Genomic DNA, 14,763 nt, shown 5'->3' on the forward strand with positions numbered 1-14,763 from the left:
GGTATATGTTAGATAGCAATTAATTGATCTTCACTATATGCTTTATACTGCAACAATGAGTGTGAGAAGGGTATACACCCTGGATCAGAGCAACATCCCAGAGCAACATACACACATGCATTCAGACATGGAGGCAATTTGAAGTCACCAATTTATGTATGTGGCATGTTTTTCGGATTTAAATTTTTTTTAATCTAATTTTTAATATAACTAAGCAGTTTAGGGTTTAGGCCCTTGCTAAAGCCCCAACAGTTCTAGCTTGGCAGAGCTGGGATTTAAACTTACAACCTTCCAATCAGATGTACAACATCTTTACCAAAGAAGAAACCAGAGAACCAGGAGCAAATCAACACTGACATAAGAAGAATGTGTCCTACTCCACGCAGACCCAAGCTCGGGTTCGAACCCTGGACCCTGCAGCTGTGAGATGGCAGTGCTTGTGTGTTGAAATTGTATGTATTGATTCTGAACCTTTTCCACACTGTAAATGACTTCACACTTCAAATGACTTGTGTATATGCTCCCTTTAACCCATTAAACTACCCATTAAACCACCAAAACTAGCGGAAACATAAGCCTGTTATTTGACATTTTAAAGAACTACAGCTGCAGTTCCTCAAGTGTATTTATTTATTTATTAGATAATTTGTATGAGCAATTAGAAGCACTAGTGTTATTTTAATTAAATTAATTATGATGACATATTTAGGATTATTATTAACGGTATGGGTGGGTCTTGACATGCTGTTGGTTCTGTGGATGTTTAGGTCTAAGAAGATCCTTATCCACCCGCAACATACAGTTAAACTGTTAAAGATAAAAGCTGCAGAACGCCTAATGGCCGTAACTACAGAATTTCTAGAGAATTTCAGGAGAAGATCTAGAACATTGTTTCGTATCTATGTGTCTGACGAAATTCATTTCTGTCCATGGAGGATAAAAGAAAAGAAAAGAAACACTTCAACTACTGATCTAAATAAATTCTTTGGTCAAAGCTGACTTTAAATTCTGGACTTGAATTACACAAGTGTAAACTTCTATAGAATAAAATTACAGGAATGATAATGAGAAAATGTACAAACCTTTGCCTCATATTAAATACTGATTTCAGTTTTTAGTGGAGTGAATGAAATGAGTGTCACTTTTACTAATGAACTAAAAACTTTCCATTTTTATTGACAAAGATTCAAGGGTCTTTAGGTTTGTGTGTATATACATGCAATTAAAGCTACATAGGAACTTATGAACCATACATACAGTGTTTCTGAACACCCTTCTGAATATACTCCTGAATGTAATTCTAGACACATTTCTGAAAATACTTCTGTACATGCTTTTGGATATACATCTTTATTTACTTCTGAACATAAAACTTATATATACTTCTGAATATATCCTTCTGAACATACTTCTGAATGAAATTATAGACATACTTCAGTTAATCTTTCTGAACATACTTCTGGATACACTTCTGAAAAAATATCTGATTCTAGACATACAAGCTCCAGAACATCTTTCTGAACATCCTGAACATGGTTCTCCACATTAAACCCAGACTACAAACATACCATCAGTGAATGATTTGGTATGAACGTGTTAGTCGCCACACTCGATCCATGTCTTAACCACTCCGAATGGAAACGTGACACACCTTTGAACTGGCACGCGTGTGTGAAGCCACGCCCACTCTCTATTTAAACACGCCGACTGCGGCGTCACTTCAGAAGAGTTCAGGCTTCCCTCAGACTGTGGGGCAGAGGGGAAAATCTCTACACAGCAGTCATAGTCTTGCGAAGAGCATTAAGAGAATCTGACTTTACACAAAGGTGAGTGTTTTCAATTATTCTTCAATATCACTATAACCTGCATTCATTATAATATTGATTGTAAAAGTTGTATAAGGCACTTAAAGGTATATATATATATATATATATATATATATATATATATATATATATATATATATATATATATATATATACACATTTATTATAATTATTAATAATGTCTTAATTGCATATAATGTTTTATGCATAATGTATAATATATTGAAAATATTTTGCTGTTTTATAAATAACATTATATTATTATTACATTTTAAATAAGAAATATAGATGCAACAGTGTATGTGTGTGTGCGCGTGTGTGTTTCAGACCTTTTAGCAATCAAAAAGATCTACATAATTTCTTATGCATGATATAAATCATATAAAATTGAAAATGTTTTGGGAAAAAAGTTTTGGATGGGAAAAAGTGATCTTCCATTCACCCCACCTCCCTTATTCTCTCTCTCTCTCTCTCTCTCTCTCTCTCTCTCTCTTTCGCTCTCAGAGCCATTTAAGCCGGGTATTTATTTTAGGAACATCTCGGCAGTCCCTGCTCCAAGTTAGTCCAGGTGTTGCTGTGCTTCTTTAGCGTGGGTGTGAAACAGCTCGGTCCACGATGCGCTCATTTCTCCCACTTCTCAGCGTGTATTGCATCAGCCTCCTGTGCCTCCAGCTTCACGCGCTCCCCGTGAGAAACAGGTAGGAACATTTCCATTTGCGCCTTTTCTACTTCTCAAAAGCTTGGCTCCTCAAGCAATGCATATCTAGTGCAGAAATAAAGTGGGGAAAGACGCAAAAGCACAGCTCCATCTTTACCAAAAAAAGCGCACAATTCAATAAGACTTAATATACGAATACTTTTTTTTTATTATAATTGAGTAACTGGCAAATGTTCAACCAATTAATATGTTCATCAAAAAGGTTTCCCAAAACAAGACAACATGCATTATTGTTTGCTTTTTTCTGGGTCATTTGGAAAGAGATAAGTCATTATCTGTGTTTAATTATGCTATTTTCTTGAGGGTTTTTTTTGGTCGCGCGCCCAACGTGTCTAAACTTGCTGGACAAAATCCAAGAAAAGAAGAGCGTTTCCATACAAGTCGCCCAGTTGTAGTGTGTGTGTGTGTGTGTGTGTGAGCGCACAGATAGCGGCTGAATGAGCAAGGTCACAGAGAGAGGCAGACGTGCCGCCGGGAACGCGCGCACTTCACGCGCCGAGAAACTTTTAATTGACGTACTGCCTATAGAGAAGTGCGCATAATGACTCATTGACACTAATGAGTGCCCTTGTCCAACACGTGACCTATGCAATGAAAGAAAAAAAAACAAAAGAAGAAAAGAAAAAAGGAGCCCAGATTTTTTTTTTAAATCCACATTTTCACCATATCTTCTTCAAATATGTATCTTTCATATGGATATAGTGCACTCATGTATATGTATTATATACATAATTAGTTGTAAAGCTGTACATTTTCAGGTGGAAAAATGTGTAGTGCAAAGGTATAATATGCCTAATGGCTTTTTTCAGCCCTAAATGCAACTTTTTAGGTGAAAAAAAACTTATGCTAAAGGTACCAAAGGTGTCTGCCTAAGAGAACCAACCCAATAAACAACAGTGGTACAGTTTTTCTGAGAGTGTTATATGTGATTTGGGAGTAAAATTAATGATTTAAATGAACCCCTGAGAAAGAACCAGATATTACAATGCATTATTAGGGTTATCTGTAATATCCCCCCCCCCCCACCCCCCGCTTCCCTTTTCCTTTTCTTCTTCTTATCCCATGTAATAAAACAACCCAGCTGCTCTACTGAAATGATTGAGATGTATACCTTCTCACGAGCAACTCCAGATAGACAAGGAGCCTGGATGTTGATAATCGCCTGCGTCAGTTCGACTTGTTCAAGGCCGAACAATGATTTGAAAGGAAAAAAAAAAACTAAAATGCTCAAATATCCCTGGGCATATCACATAATATCACAGTCATATCATCAGTGTGGTCTGTTCTTTTGTGTCTCATTTACTCAGGTGCACAGAGCCGTTTTGGCATTTGCTTGTTTTTTCAAGTCCAACATTTTTGGATGAAGCCAAGGCAAACTTTGACACAATTCACGTTTCCTCATTAGTGATGCAAAAGTTATTATATAGGCTACAAAAGGTAGAACTGAGTATAAAAATCCAAAAATATAAATGGCCTTGCCTTATTACCAGCCTAAACACAAACCTCTTTTGTATTCTGTACATCCTCTAAATCCTTTTAGTTCTAATACCTTTTAATTGTTCTTTCTTACAATAAGGGTACTCAAAGGACCCCCCCTTTTTACCACTCAGTTGTGCCCATTTGTACCTTTTAGTATGTCTTTTACCTATAAGCTTTACCTATAAGCCGATAGATACCTTTTGCAGGTAAAATACAAATATTAAATATACCAAAGGAATAGTCTTTCTTAGTACAATTTTATTTTTGTTCTAAAAGTCTGTCTGTTAAATCTCTCCCCAACTGTTTGGCATTTATTTACCCATTCTTCACGATATGTCTGTTTTAACTCAAACAGACACGTCACAATGTTCCTTCTTCACATCAGATCCTCGGCTCCGTTCCTTTTAAGTTGTTCCTCTGCTCCAAGATACTACTTCATTTTAATTATAAATTGTACATAATACTTTTTTGTATAGACTTAAACATTTTTTACAAACCTCACACCGAACTGTGTATAGTATTTCGTGCAAACGATGACGAAGTGACTTTTGACCAAATTGGTGATCCTCTGAAAGAAATTGGCAGTGCAGTGTCAGTGTGCCCTCTTCTGGCTGTGGGCTATTTTGGGCATGTGCCTGGATCCTCTCGCTGTTATTTCAGGGCAATTTGAAGCCACCCTGAGCAAACGACACGATCCTTGAACATGCCGTGAACTGTGAATGAGTCAGCATTTGTTTCTTTTCCATTCTGAGTGCCATAATCAGGGTATTATACAGTATGTACTAAAAAGAAGCACTATACAATTACTGGCTCTTGGTCCTTCTATCAGAAGCACTGTGTTATTCCACGTTTGAGGGAAGAGTCAGCTTCTCTGATCTGCAATGACAACACAAGAATGCACCATGTGTAGAAGTTAGATTGAAAACTATATGCTTCAGTGGCTTGATTTAGCAAACATCATGCACTGGTACTGAGAGACTGAATGTTCTGTTCTTGTGGTGAAAGTGAGGTAGGCAGCATTTCCAAGAATTCTCCTCTAACTGGTGTTCTCAAAAGTAATTTTTTTTGCATTGATTTAATTTGATGCATAAAACTACGTAGCACCCGTCGTCTTCAAATTATGTTTTTATTAACATCCCAGAGTGTGTACCCTGCTACGATGCTTTTATAAAAGTCACCAGTAGGCGGCCGCCGTACGATTGCTGTATAGCTACAAATATGGTAGCTACACTCACATGGCTATATAGCTATAGCTACACATGTGCTAGTGACAATTAAAAAAAAATACATATAAGTAAAATATGCACAATGCAAATGAACAGAAAAATGAAGATAAATGAAGAAAGTTTCTCATTAATCGCATTCTAAAACAGAGGATCTATAATGCATCAGTCACACATAATATTACACTCAGTCAGAATTCAGCCAAGATTTGATTGATAATCCTGTAATAATACTGTTATAATATAATACTGTTATACACGACATATGTAACCAACATATACATATCTCTGTATTGTTTTCTGCACAATCCCATTGTGTCATTTAGTTATATTCACTGTTATGAGCAAGCGATATAATCAGAGAAAATTTTTTCACATCGTCTAAAAACGACACCATCTGGAAACTCTTGTCTGACTTGCAGTTTTGTTGGCAGTGTAGTATTTGGAAGCTGAAAACAAGCAGCAAATTGAAAGTAAATTTTAGAAGCCCAGCTGGGAAGCATTTCATTAACAGCAGAATATATAGCATGTTTTTTTTCTTCATGATAAAAAGCCAGTCTGCTTTGTCTGAAGCTCAGGATTCAGGATTCAGGCCACTGACCTCGTTGCCGGCTGTTGACTGACGCGTGGACAAACACAAGTTATGCCTTCTGCATATGAGTGCTATGTGAACAGAAAAAGAGTGTTTCTTCAAATCTAGTATTTAAATAAATGTCAAAAGATTTCCAAAATCAATATTTATTTACTATTTTTATACGAGGGGTCAAGGATTTTGTTTATCTTGTGGCAGGACATTGTACACAGTAATGTTTTTTTAGTGTTTGTTCCGTAGGATTAGATAGCATGAATGCTTTGCTAATCGACGCACTCAGTTCATTGCTAGCGTGTAAAGACTGGAGGGAAAACAGAACATAGATTCTGTTATACAGTCCAAATCTGGTTTTAAACTCATTACTGGACATTTATCCGGTAGCCCAGAGCTCAGATGAGCATACAGACATGTAGCTGGGCAGAATTCCACTGTGGATTAGTGGCTAAGATTTACATTCCCTAGTCTCTGCTCTCTCCCAGAGGACAGGTCTTCATCTAGCTCAAAAACTCTTGTTAATGCTATCATTCCATTTTAGTCTTCACTTTCTTGCTCATAAACACTCATTCATGCTTATCTGTATTGTCAAGCTAAAACTTATTTTTTCACATTTATATGACGATGCTTATAAATTGATTGTTAGCGAAAGTTGTGCACAGTATATAAAACAGAAGTTAGAAACCGCCTGAGAGTAAAATGTATTAGAGAGAGTTTATGTCAAAGCTTTTAAACTGATATCAGGTCCTGCATTTTTAAAAGCTTTAGCATAAAACGCACTATTTGACTATTTTGTTACTTTCGCTAACAACTAAACTTTCGCAAAACCCAACATAGTAAATGTCTCGCGTAAGCTCCGTTGAGTCCTAAGGGGATGCAAACTTTTGCTTTTGACTGCATTTTGATCAATTTTAAGGCCCTGCTGTGGTTGCGTGACTAATAAAGAAATTACAATGATTTTAAGTAAGCATTGGGAGTGGCTAATTTTATTATAAAAACTTCTATACCATTAAGTTTGCACTATAATCCCTTAAAGTTCCACAATCCTGTCTCTCGATTTGCAACAATTCAGCTTTCACCAATTTATTTCTGCCTTCATTCAAACAATAAGGATACTGTACTGTGACTTGCTATATTTAGATGGATTAGGCTGGCTCTCTGAAGTCTTGGTACTCCTTGGGGAACCAGGTAACACATGCAGGCCCCTTGAATTATGAATCTTAAGCCGTAGGAAGGAAAAAATTATTCATGTTTCCGTTACTTCTTTCAGCCACTCTAGTAGGTGTCCAAATCTAGCCAAAGTTAATGGATGTTTCCAGCGAGGTGGACAAGCTGAAGTCCAAAAATGGATCATGTTCTAAAGCAAAATAAAAACCCCTTTGCGTTTCATTATAATAGTGCTAAACATTACCTTTCCATGATGGGGTCTAACTTTTCTAGGTAACTATATGTACTAGAGGTTAAATAGTTGCAGGAACCGACACAAAGTAAAGCAAAGAAAAGTAATGTTTAGCATTAGTTTTCTCAGAGTGCACATATACCAATAAAGAAAGTATAAACTTCAAAGTACAACCTTGAACCCCAGTTGACTTCATTATATCGTGGTTTGCTGCCAGGTTCCTTATTAACCTTGACGTTGGATTCAAGTCATTCTGAGGTGAAATTCCCTAATACTGTCATTTGGTAGTAAAGGAGTTGATATTTAAGTACAGAAAGCGTCGATGTGTAACTGGAGAAGGCCATTAGCCGGTTGAGAACTGTTCATATCTTCTTTAAAAGACCACAAAGTAAATATTAGCTCAAGTGCAGTAAATTGGCCCAGTGTTTGGTTTGAAACCCAAAAGTGGATTTCCACACAGTAATCAAGCAAGATTCAAGAAATTGAGCAATTATACGATCATTTATAATGGGTAGATTTTAGTTCCATGGTTCCAGAAATCATGTTTTGTCGCCTTGAGTCAGATCTTTGCTAGCTTAATTCTAGCCTTAATATGCTAATTCGTAGCTAGACCTTGTTAAAAAAATAACCACTATCACCTTGGGTGCTCCATAAGCTCCAGATCATTGGTCTAGTGGATGTAAAAGGTCAATCTTTTAAAGATTAAGGGCGTTAATTACTGCCTTGATACCCTTAATTAGACCTGTTCGGGTTCGTTATTTTCATCAGTCATTGCATCCACAAGCACAAGCTTTCCTGCTCAACTAGCCAGTACCAGGTTGTATGTAAGCTGATTTCTATCAGCAACAATGAAAAGGGGACATGTCTCATGATTCATTCTGAACCATGTAGCCACCAATTGTGGCTCAATAGAAATAAATAATAATAAACTAAGATAGGATGTCAGGAAGAATAAAAAGTGTTTCGAATCTTGTACATGAAACATGACGTGTAGCAGGTATAGCGTTTCACAGACTTGCAAAAGTCCTACCTGGTTGTAAGTGGTAATTTTCTTTGCCTAATGCGTTCATTATACTAAAATCTACCAGAACCTGAAGTCACACAACTGGCAACCGAGAATATTTTATGTAGCAGGAAAATGCTAATTAGAAGCCCGAAGCTGTGTTGTAGTTGCTGTTAAAGTTATTCCAACAAACAGGGCTAAGGACCAGGCAGTAGGCAAAGCACTTCTCATTTAAGGTTTTTTTTTTCACATTAAATTAAAACAATCAGTAGAATTTACAACATACTCTTCTTTGGCAGACAACAAGCTTCTGAATGCCAAAGAGAATTAACTGGCAAGTGCTAGTCCTTGACAAGAAACACTCATTCTAACCCAGGTTATGAGTTTTAAAAAACCCTAATACCATTCCTCATTATTTAATAGAAGAGCCTACAGTCCTTAGTATTCTCATTGAAGACTTTCAGGGTTTCATCAAACCTCATTGAGTGTTAATGATGTTTCAGGTGAAGGAGTAGAGAAGGACAAGGTTGATGAGGGGATTCGTTTTTAAGCTTCTTGACTTAAAGCCAAGAGACACTTTGGATCAAGCTGAAAGAGGAACTAAGCAGAGCCACATGAGCTCTGTAATTATATAAAGCCGGTGCGATCTGGTTTTCAGGATGTCCATGTCTTGCGCGTAATGCTGATTAGCTGATTATTGGCTTTGGAAATAATAATACTAAGAACATGAAACAAACTTTTTATTTAGGTTTGAATGAACATCATTTCTCAAGTTTGGTCATTTTTCCAAACTGGTCATGGTTATGCGATAAGTAATTACCTATTGGTCATGTTTGGTAACGTGGTTAATATGGTCAGGATCAGGAAGCAGTGTTTTAAACTGTGTGTGTGTTTCAAGAGCAAAACCTAATGTGCACACATTATGCAATAGATGTGAGCAGATGGTGGTATAAATGTAAGTGTTTACTGTATCTGTCCAGGTGAACCATAGCAATCCTAAGCAGATAGTTCATTCTCCATAGCGTACACTTAGTATCTATTATAATGCGTAATGATGGACACTATCAGGTAATCATTATTTGCACACAGTATCTTACTTTACATACTGCGGTGAACTTTGACTTTTTCGAAACTGCTATTTAAATATTACTTTCCAAATATTTGCTTCCTTCTTGGAATTATAGCAATAATTATATTTCCTTATATAACATTTACTGTCAAGCAGGAAATCTTAAAACTTTCCTGTTTCTTTGCTCTGCAGGTTGGACTTGAAAGCAATCTTACATCAGCTGAGAGAAAGAAGCGCTGTTTCCCCAGATGCTGAGTCATCCTCCGATGATCCCACCAATGTCCCTTTGGACAAAACATCTTTATGGAGAGCCTTACTTTATAAACAAACACCTCCAACATCTCAGGAGTCAAAGAGCACTCTTAACCCAACTGAAAAGTACGTGAAGCAAGGAATCCAGTCAACCCCAAGAACCCCCAGAGGTCGGCGCAGTGCCTATGCCCGAGGTCATCATCACCAACAAGGCCAGCTGATGCGTGTCGGGTGCGTCCTGGGAACGTGCCAGGTACAGAAACTCAGCCATCGCCTCTACCAGCTCGTCGGCCAGACTGGACGCGAAGACTCGGCTCCTATAAACCCACACAGCCCACACAGTTATGGATGATCTACAGAAGTGTTACGGCTCAAACAGAAACCGCAACACTACAACTTGCAAATGATCTCTCTCTCTCTCTCTCTCTTTTTTTTTTTTTGCAAATAGTCTTAGATTAATTTTTTTTTCTTTTTTCTTTCCACTTGTGCTTTGCTGAAAATGTAAGTGCCTTTTTTGAGAAGAAAGAATCAGACGTTACTGATATACATTGCTAAAACACCTTTACTTTGGCCTCTTTTCACAAAAAAACAAGGACTTTCCTTGAATTTGACTTGGATGTCCAAAGTTTTTTAGAGACTTTTCCATTGTAATCCCTTCTGCGTAAAAAGTGAAACTATGGATTTTTTGGATTTTGTCAATGAGTGACCTCTTTACTATCCACATGAGGATTTCAATGAATGTTGTTGACTTCAGATATGGACCTGATTCAAGAGCGTGATGGGATTTCTGTCAGATTGATGTGGCGCCCATTTTTTTTTTCATTCCTTCTCTCAAATCCTAAGAGCAATGAGTGTCCCTGTTTCAGCTTAGGACAAATTCCAGCGAGTAGAGGACTTTAACTTGAAGACCCACCACGCAATAAACCTCACACCTCTTTTTGCTCTCTTTCGAACCTCAGATATATTTTATTTGAAAAACATACAAACTATTCTACCTTACCTTTATTCCATTTTCCTGCATAAATCATGGGCACTTGACTGCGGCTGCTGTGGTCTTGTTTTTAACACAATGAAATATTAAGGCAGATTATTTAACGAGCAAGTTGTAATCCCTTAGGTTCATTCCTACTAGAACCCTGCTGGTATTATGGTCATAAACAAACAAGGGCTTTATCCCACAGTGTTTCCTAACAGGTGATTGAAACACGTTTGGACAGACACTGATCGAGCTTTGCTGATGTCATAGTGTAATTTAAAGTGAAAATTTACATCATTCTTGGATTGAATTGCTCATTTAAACACAATATAATGAATGAAAAAGGCAAAACCATGCACAGCCAGCCATATACACTATATGGACCAAAAGGTTATCACAAAGTCTTAAAATGAAGAAAATGAGCATTTCTATCGTTGCACTATTTATAAGACTACAGTTCTAGCAAAATGTGAGGCGAGAGTGCCAGATCTGCAATGACACTCAGTAAAAGTGCCAGAAACGCTCGAAACGCTTGTTATAGGTCCTTTTTTTATTGCACATAACGATTGTCTCTCAAAACCCCCAAATTACTCTGTCTGTGCCTTACAGGAATAAACAGACCAGACCTGAAAATGGCCTGTTGTTTAAAGCCACGTTAAAAAAAGCACCATGTTAAAATAACCAAAGTAATCTCAAAAGCCAAATGTGTGCAAGTCAAGGAACCTGCTGAGAAAATCCAACCCGTCTAGACAACGTTTTTTCTTTCAACGTATACGAACTATTCCTCTCCTGTCAGGTCGACTCATTAACACGTATATCCGCTCTTTCGGTAATGTAAAGTGCTTACGTCGAACCATTTTTACAGTGAAATTCATCCTGCGATCATTCCTAAAAGCCGCCGATTTATTTAAAACCTGACGATACTTGACGTTTATTTAAATTCTCTTCATTTGAATCACACTGTAATTTGCTGCTTTCCAATCTGCCTGTAATATTTAAGTGTATATTTAAGTTGGAAGGGCTATATGCTAATTCTGTACGTTTTTGAATCCTGAATGTGTTTTAAAGGCACATGAACTCTGCTCACTCTTGCTGTAATCGATCTTCCTCCTGTTCTCACTGATCATTAAACATGCTTTTAAAAATGCTGAGAACTTGGTGAATCTGTAGCTTTTTTAACGAAGAAGCCAGGCTGTGAGAGTTCTGTCCATTGTTTTTGTTATTCACTTTTTGGTGGTGTTTGTTGTGTATATTTATTTAACATTGACAACTAGCTGTAAGACTTGTAGTGATGTGGAGGTTTAGGCATATTTGCTGTGTCACCGCCTGACGTCGATCATTCCACTCGTGTGCGTCTAAAAAACAACGTGCCTGTCATACTAGCGTATTTTGGGGACCTTTGCCCTGAATCTTGCAGGACTATGAAAAAGGTTATCGGTTGATGTCCGTTAGGTTCAGGCCACGGCCACACTTTAAACACGCATGTCTCACTGTATTGCGATGAGGTCAGTTTTTAAGTATTTAAAGCGAAAAAATAAATAAAAATAACACGAAGCACTTTATAGCAGAAATCTGTTTTCATGTCATGAACTTGAACCTTAAACCTGATGTAACTGAATGAAACTTTATATGTGTTAAGTGCATCATTGTGTTAAGTGTGTATGAACTTGGTGAAAAACGTCACTCTTATGTATGTGTACACTTTGTGAATATTATTATTATTATTATTATTATTAGTTCTGCTATTTAAGTCATGTATTTATGCATTTGTATGTGAAATAGTTATTTATCTTTCGCATAGGAGAATGAGTGTCTATGAAGAAAAAGCCTTCGTGTAGTTACAGTGTTTTATACTTTATGATGTTCATTTTGTGCAAATAATAAAGCATTTCACTGTAGTATGATCAAGTTCGCTGTCTCCGTTTTCATTTAGTACTTGCAGAACAGTTCCTTAGAAAGTCAATCACTTGAAATAAAAGTTAATTAATGAAAAGTTACTACATATATAGGACCGTAATAACAAGTCTTAAAGTCTAAATAAGGTGGGCATGTTGTCAAATCACCCCTTCTACTCCTACAGAGGGAAAAAGCGTAAAGGTGTTTCAGAAATGCAGTGTCTAATGTTTGTGAAGTTTCAAAATAAATGTACTGTTTATTATTTATGGTGGTCAAATGAAAGAAAATTTAAATGTATGATCATGAACAATTCTCTACTAGGATAGAGAGTGAGAGAAAAACAGAGAGATTATGCTTCCAATTATGGGTAATTCTTATATAATGATGGAAAACATAATTCCATTCTAAAGTCAATATTTCATATTAATAATATTATTATTAGTAGTAGTAATAGTAGTAGTAGTAGTCATAGTAGTATGAAAGAAGCACTGAAGTCTATTGTGGGTTTAGAAATTACTTAAATAAATGTATGTAACTGAGAAGCACCCAGATATGATGATGCTACCACCATCATGCTTTACTCTGGCAAGTATATTAGCAGCAGTTCTTTTCAGACATTACACATGGAGTTCAGCATAAAATGTTAAGATTTTGTCTTATCAAACTATAGAATGATTTTTACTCATGCTTTCAGTCATTCAAACATTTTATAATATGTCCTTTATCTAACAGTGTCCTTTCTTTTACAAACTTCCATTAAAGCATTGCTGAATAATGAAGAAATACTGGAGTATTTCTGAGATCTCTGCAAAGAAGCCCTGATAGGGTGGTAACTGGATTCTTGGCCTGCTTTGTACCAAGGTGCTTTTTGACCAGTTACTGAGTTTGGAATGGTCTTGATCTGGACATTTTCCAATTCACTATGATGTAGCCTTGATTGATGCAGTTGATTTGCCACAGGTGCACTCTAGGAACATTTTACCTAAGGATTTCCTTTTTTTTTTCCAGTTTTTGCTTTTAAAAAATTAGCAAAAATTCCTCATTATAGATTATCTTGTGTAGATTAATGCCAAAAAAGAACCTACTATAACACAACGAAATGTGCAAATACTGAAGAAGCCTGAAGACTTTCTGTACCCACCGTACACACCATAGAATCCCAACGATTCACCACAAAGCTACGACTTTATAGAAGCTCACAATGCTTTTCATTGAGGAATGTACATAAACCTTTAAAATCTGTCTCCAGCCTTTAAAGACACCACAGGAAGAGATTCGGTGCTGGAAACCTCGTTAGAGGACATTTGAACGCACCTATACTAGAAATGCAGCTGAGAAAACACTTACAAAATGCTTGGTCACAACTAATTATCCAACATAAAAAACACAAGGATTCTAAACAGTCTCCCATGACCCCAAACTACACACTAAACTTTCTCTCTCCCCTATAATTTGTGCAATATAATACTAATCATACTCAGAGGTGTAAAGAGTATCTGAAAATCATTCATTTTCTCCCGCTTATCCGTAATTCGGGTCGCGGGGGCAGCAGTCTAAGCAGGCCCCCGCCTTTGACTGCTGCCCAATCCTCACAGCACCCTCCCTTACGGTCCCTCCTGCAGGTGGTGAGCCCACGGGAAGGCGGCCCCACGTCACTCCGACATCACGGACCTTGATATTTCTCTCGTAAGGGACCCCCGGAGCATAGAGGGTTAAGGGCCTTGCTCAAGGGCCCAAGAGTGGCAGCTTGGCGATACCGGGACTTGAACCCCAGACCTTCCGATCAACAACCCAGCGCCTTAACCGCTGGAGCCACCACTCCCCCTCTCTGAAAATCATGCTTGAGTAAAAGTATCAATACCTTACTGCAAAACTTACTCCATTACAAGTTAAAAGTTACCAATTCCAATATGACTTAAGTAAAAGACTTATATGACATTTTAAACGTAAGCTCAAAGATACAATATTCCTCAAAACCAAGACGCATGTTAGTGAAAAACCAAAACCAGCTGATTTATGAGGTTTTATTTCCTAAAATACAAATTAAATTGTACACCTCACCACTGCATTAACCAACACAACAACTTCTTAACCATACAAAAATAAAATGAAGATTGAAAAAAAGCAGTAAAGCAATTTTTTTAAAATGTATCATCAATAGACAAAAATAAAATGACAGTAAATCATTTTCAATCTAGTAAAAAAGAATATTTAGAGCTGACTGACTGATTGTAAAATGTAATTGGTAACTGTCAATTAAAATATAGGAGTAAAAAGTACATATATTGAATCATAAATGTAGTTGAGTAGAGAGTAAAAGTTCCTATATCTCTGAT

General features: G+C 36.9%; 1 protein-coding gene across 1 annotated transcript; it reads left to right on the forward strand.

The window, feature by feature from the left end:
• The first annotated feature begins 1,714 nt into the window (after positions 1 to 1,714).
• On the forward strand, positions 1,715 to 12,439 carry adm2a (adrenomedullin 2a). Its single transcript, XM_083527784.1, has 3 exons — positions 1,715 to 1,826; positions 2,331 to 2,524; positions 9,496 to 12,439. The coding sequence occupies exons 2-3, from the start codon at positions 2,442 to 2,444 to the stop codon at positions 9,905 to 9,907; spliced, it is 495 nt and encodes a 164-aa protein (XP_083383910.1). The 5' UTR covers positions 1,715 to 1,826; positions 2,331 to 2,441; the 3' UTR covers positions 9,908 to 12,439.
• Positions 12,440 to 14,763: the final 2,324 nt, after the last annotated feature.

This window comes from Silurus aristotelis (assembly GCF_946808225.1).
Source record: "Silurus aristotelis genome assembly, chromosome: 24".
Taxonomy (NCBI): Eukaryota; Metazoa; Chordata; class Actinopteri; order Siluriformes; family Siluridae; genus Silurus; species Silurus aristotelis.

Coding starts and splice junctions, on each gene's coding strand:
- adm2a (XM_083527784.1), top strand. CDS start 2,442: ATGCGCTCATTTCTCCCACTTCTCAGCGTGTATTGCATCAGCCTCCTG. Junction 2,525..9,495: donor GCGCTCCCCGTGAGAAACAG/GTAGGAACATTT, acceptor TTTGCTCTGCAG/GTTGGACTTGAAAGCAATCT.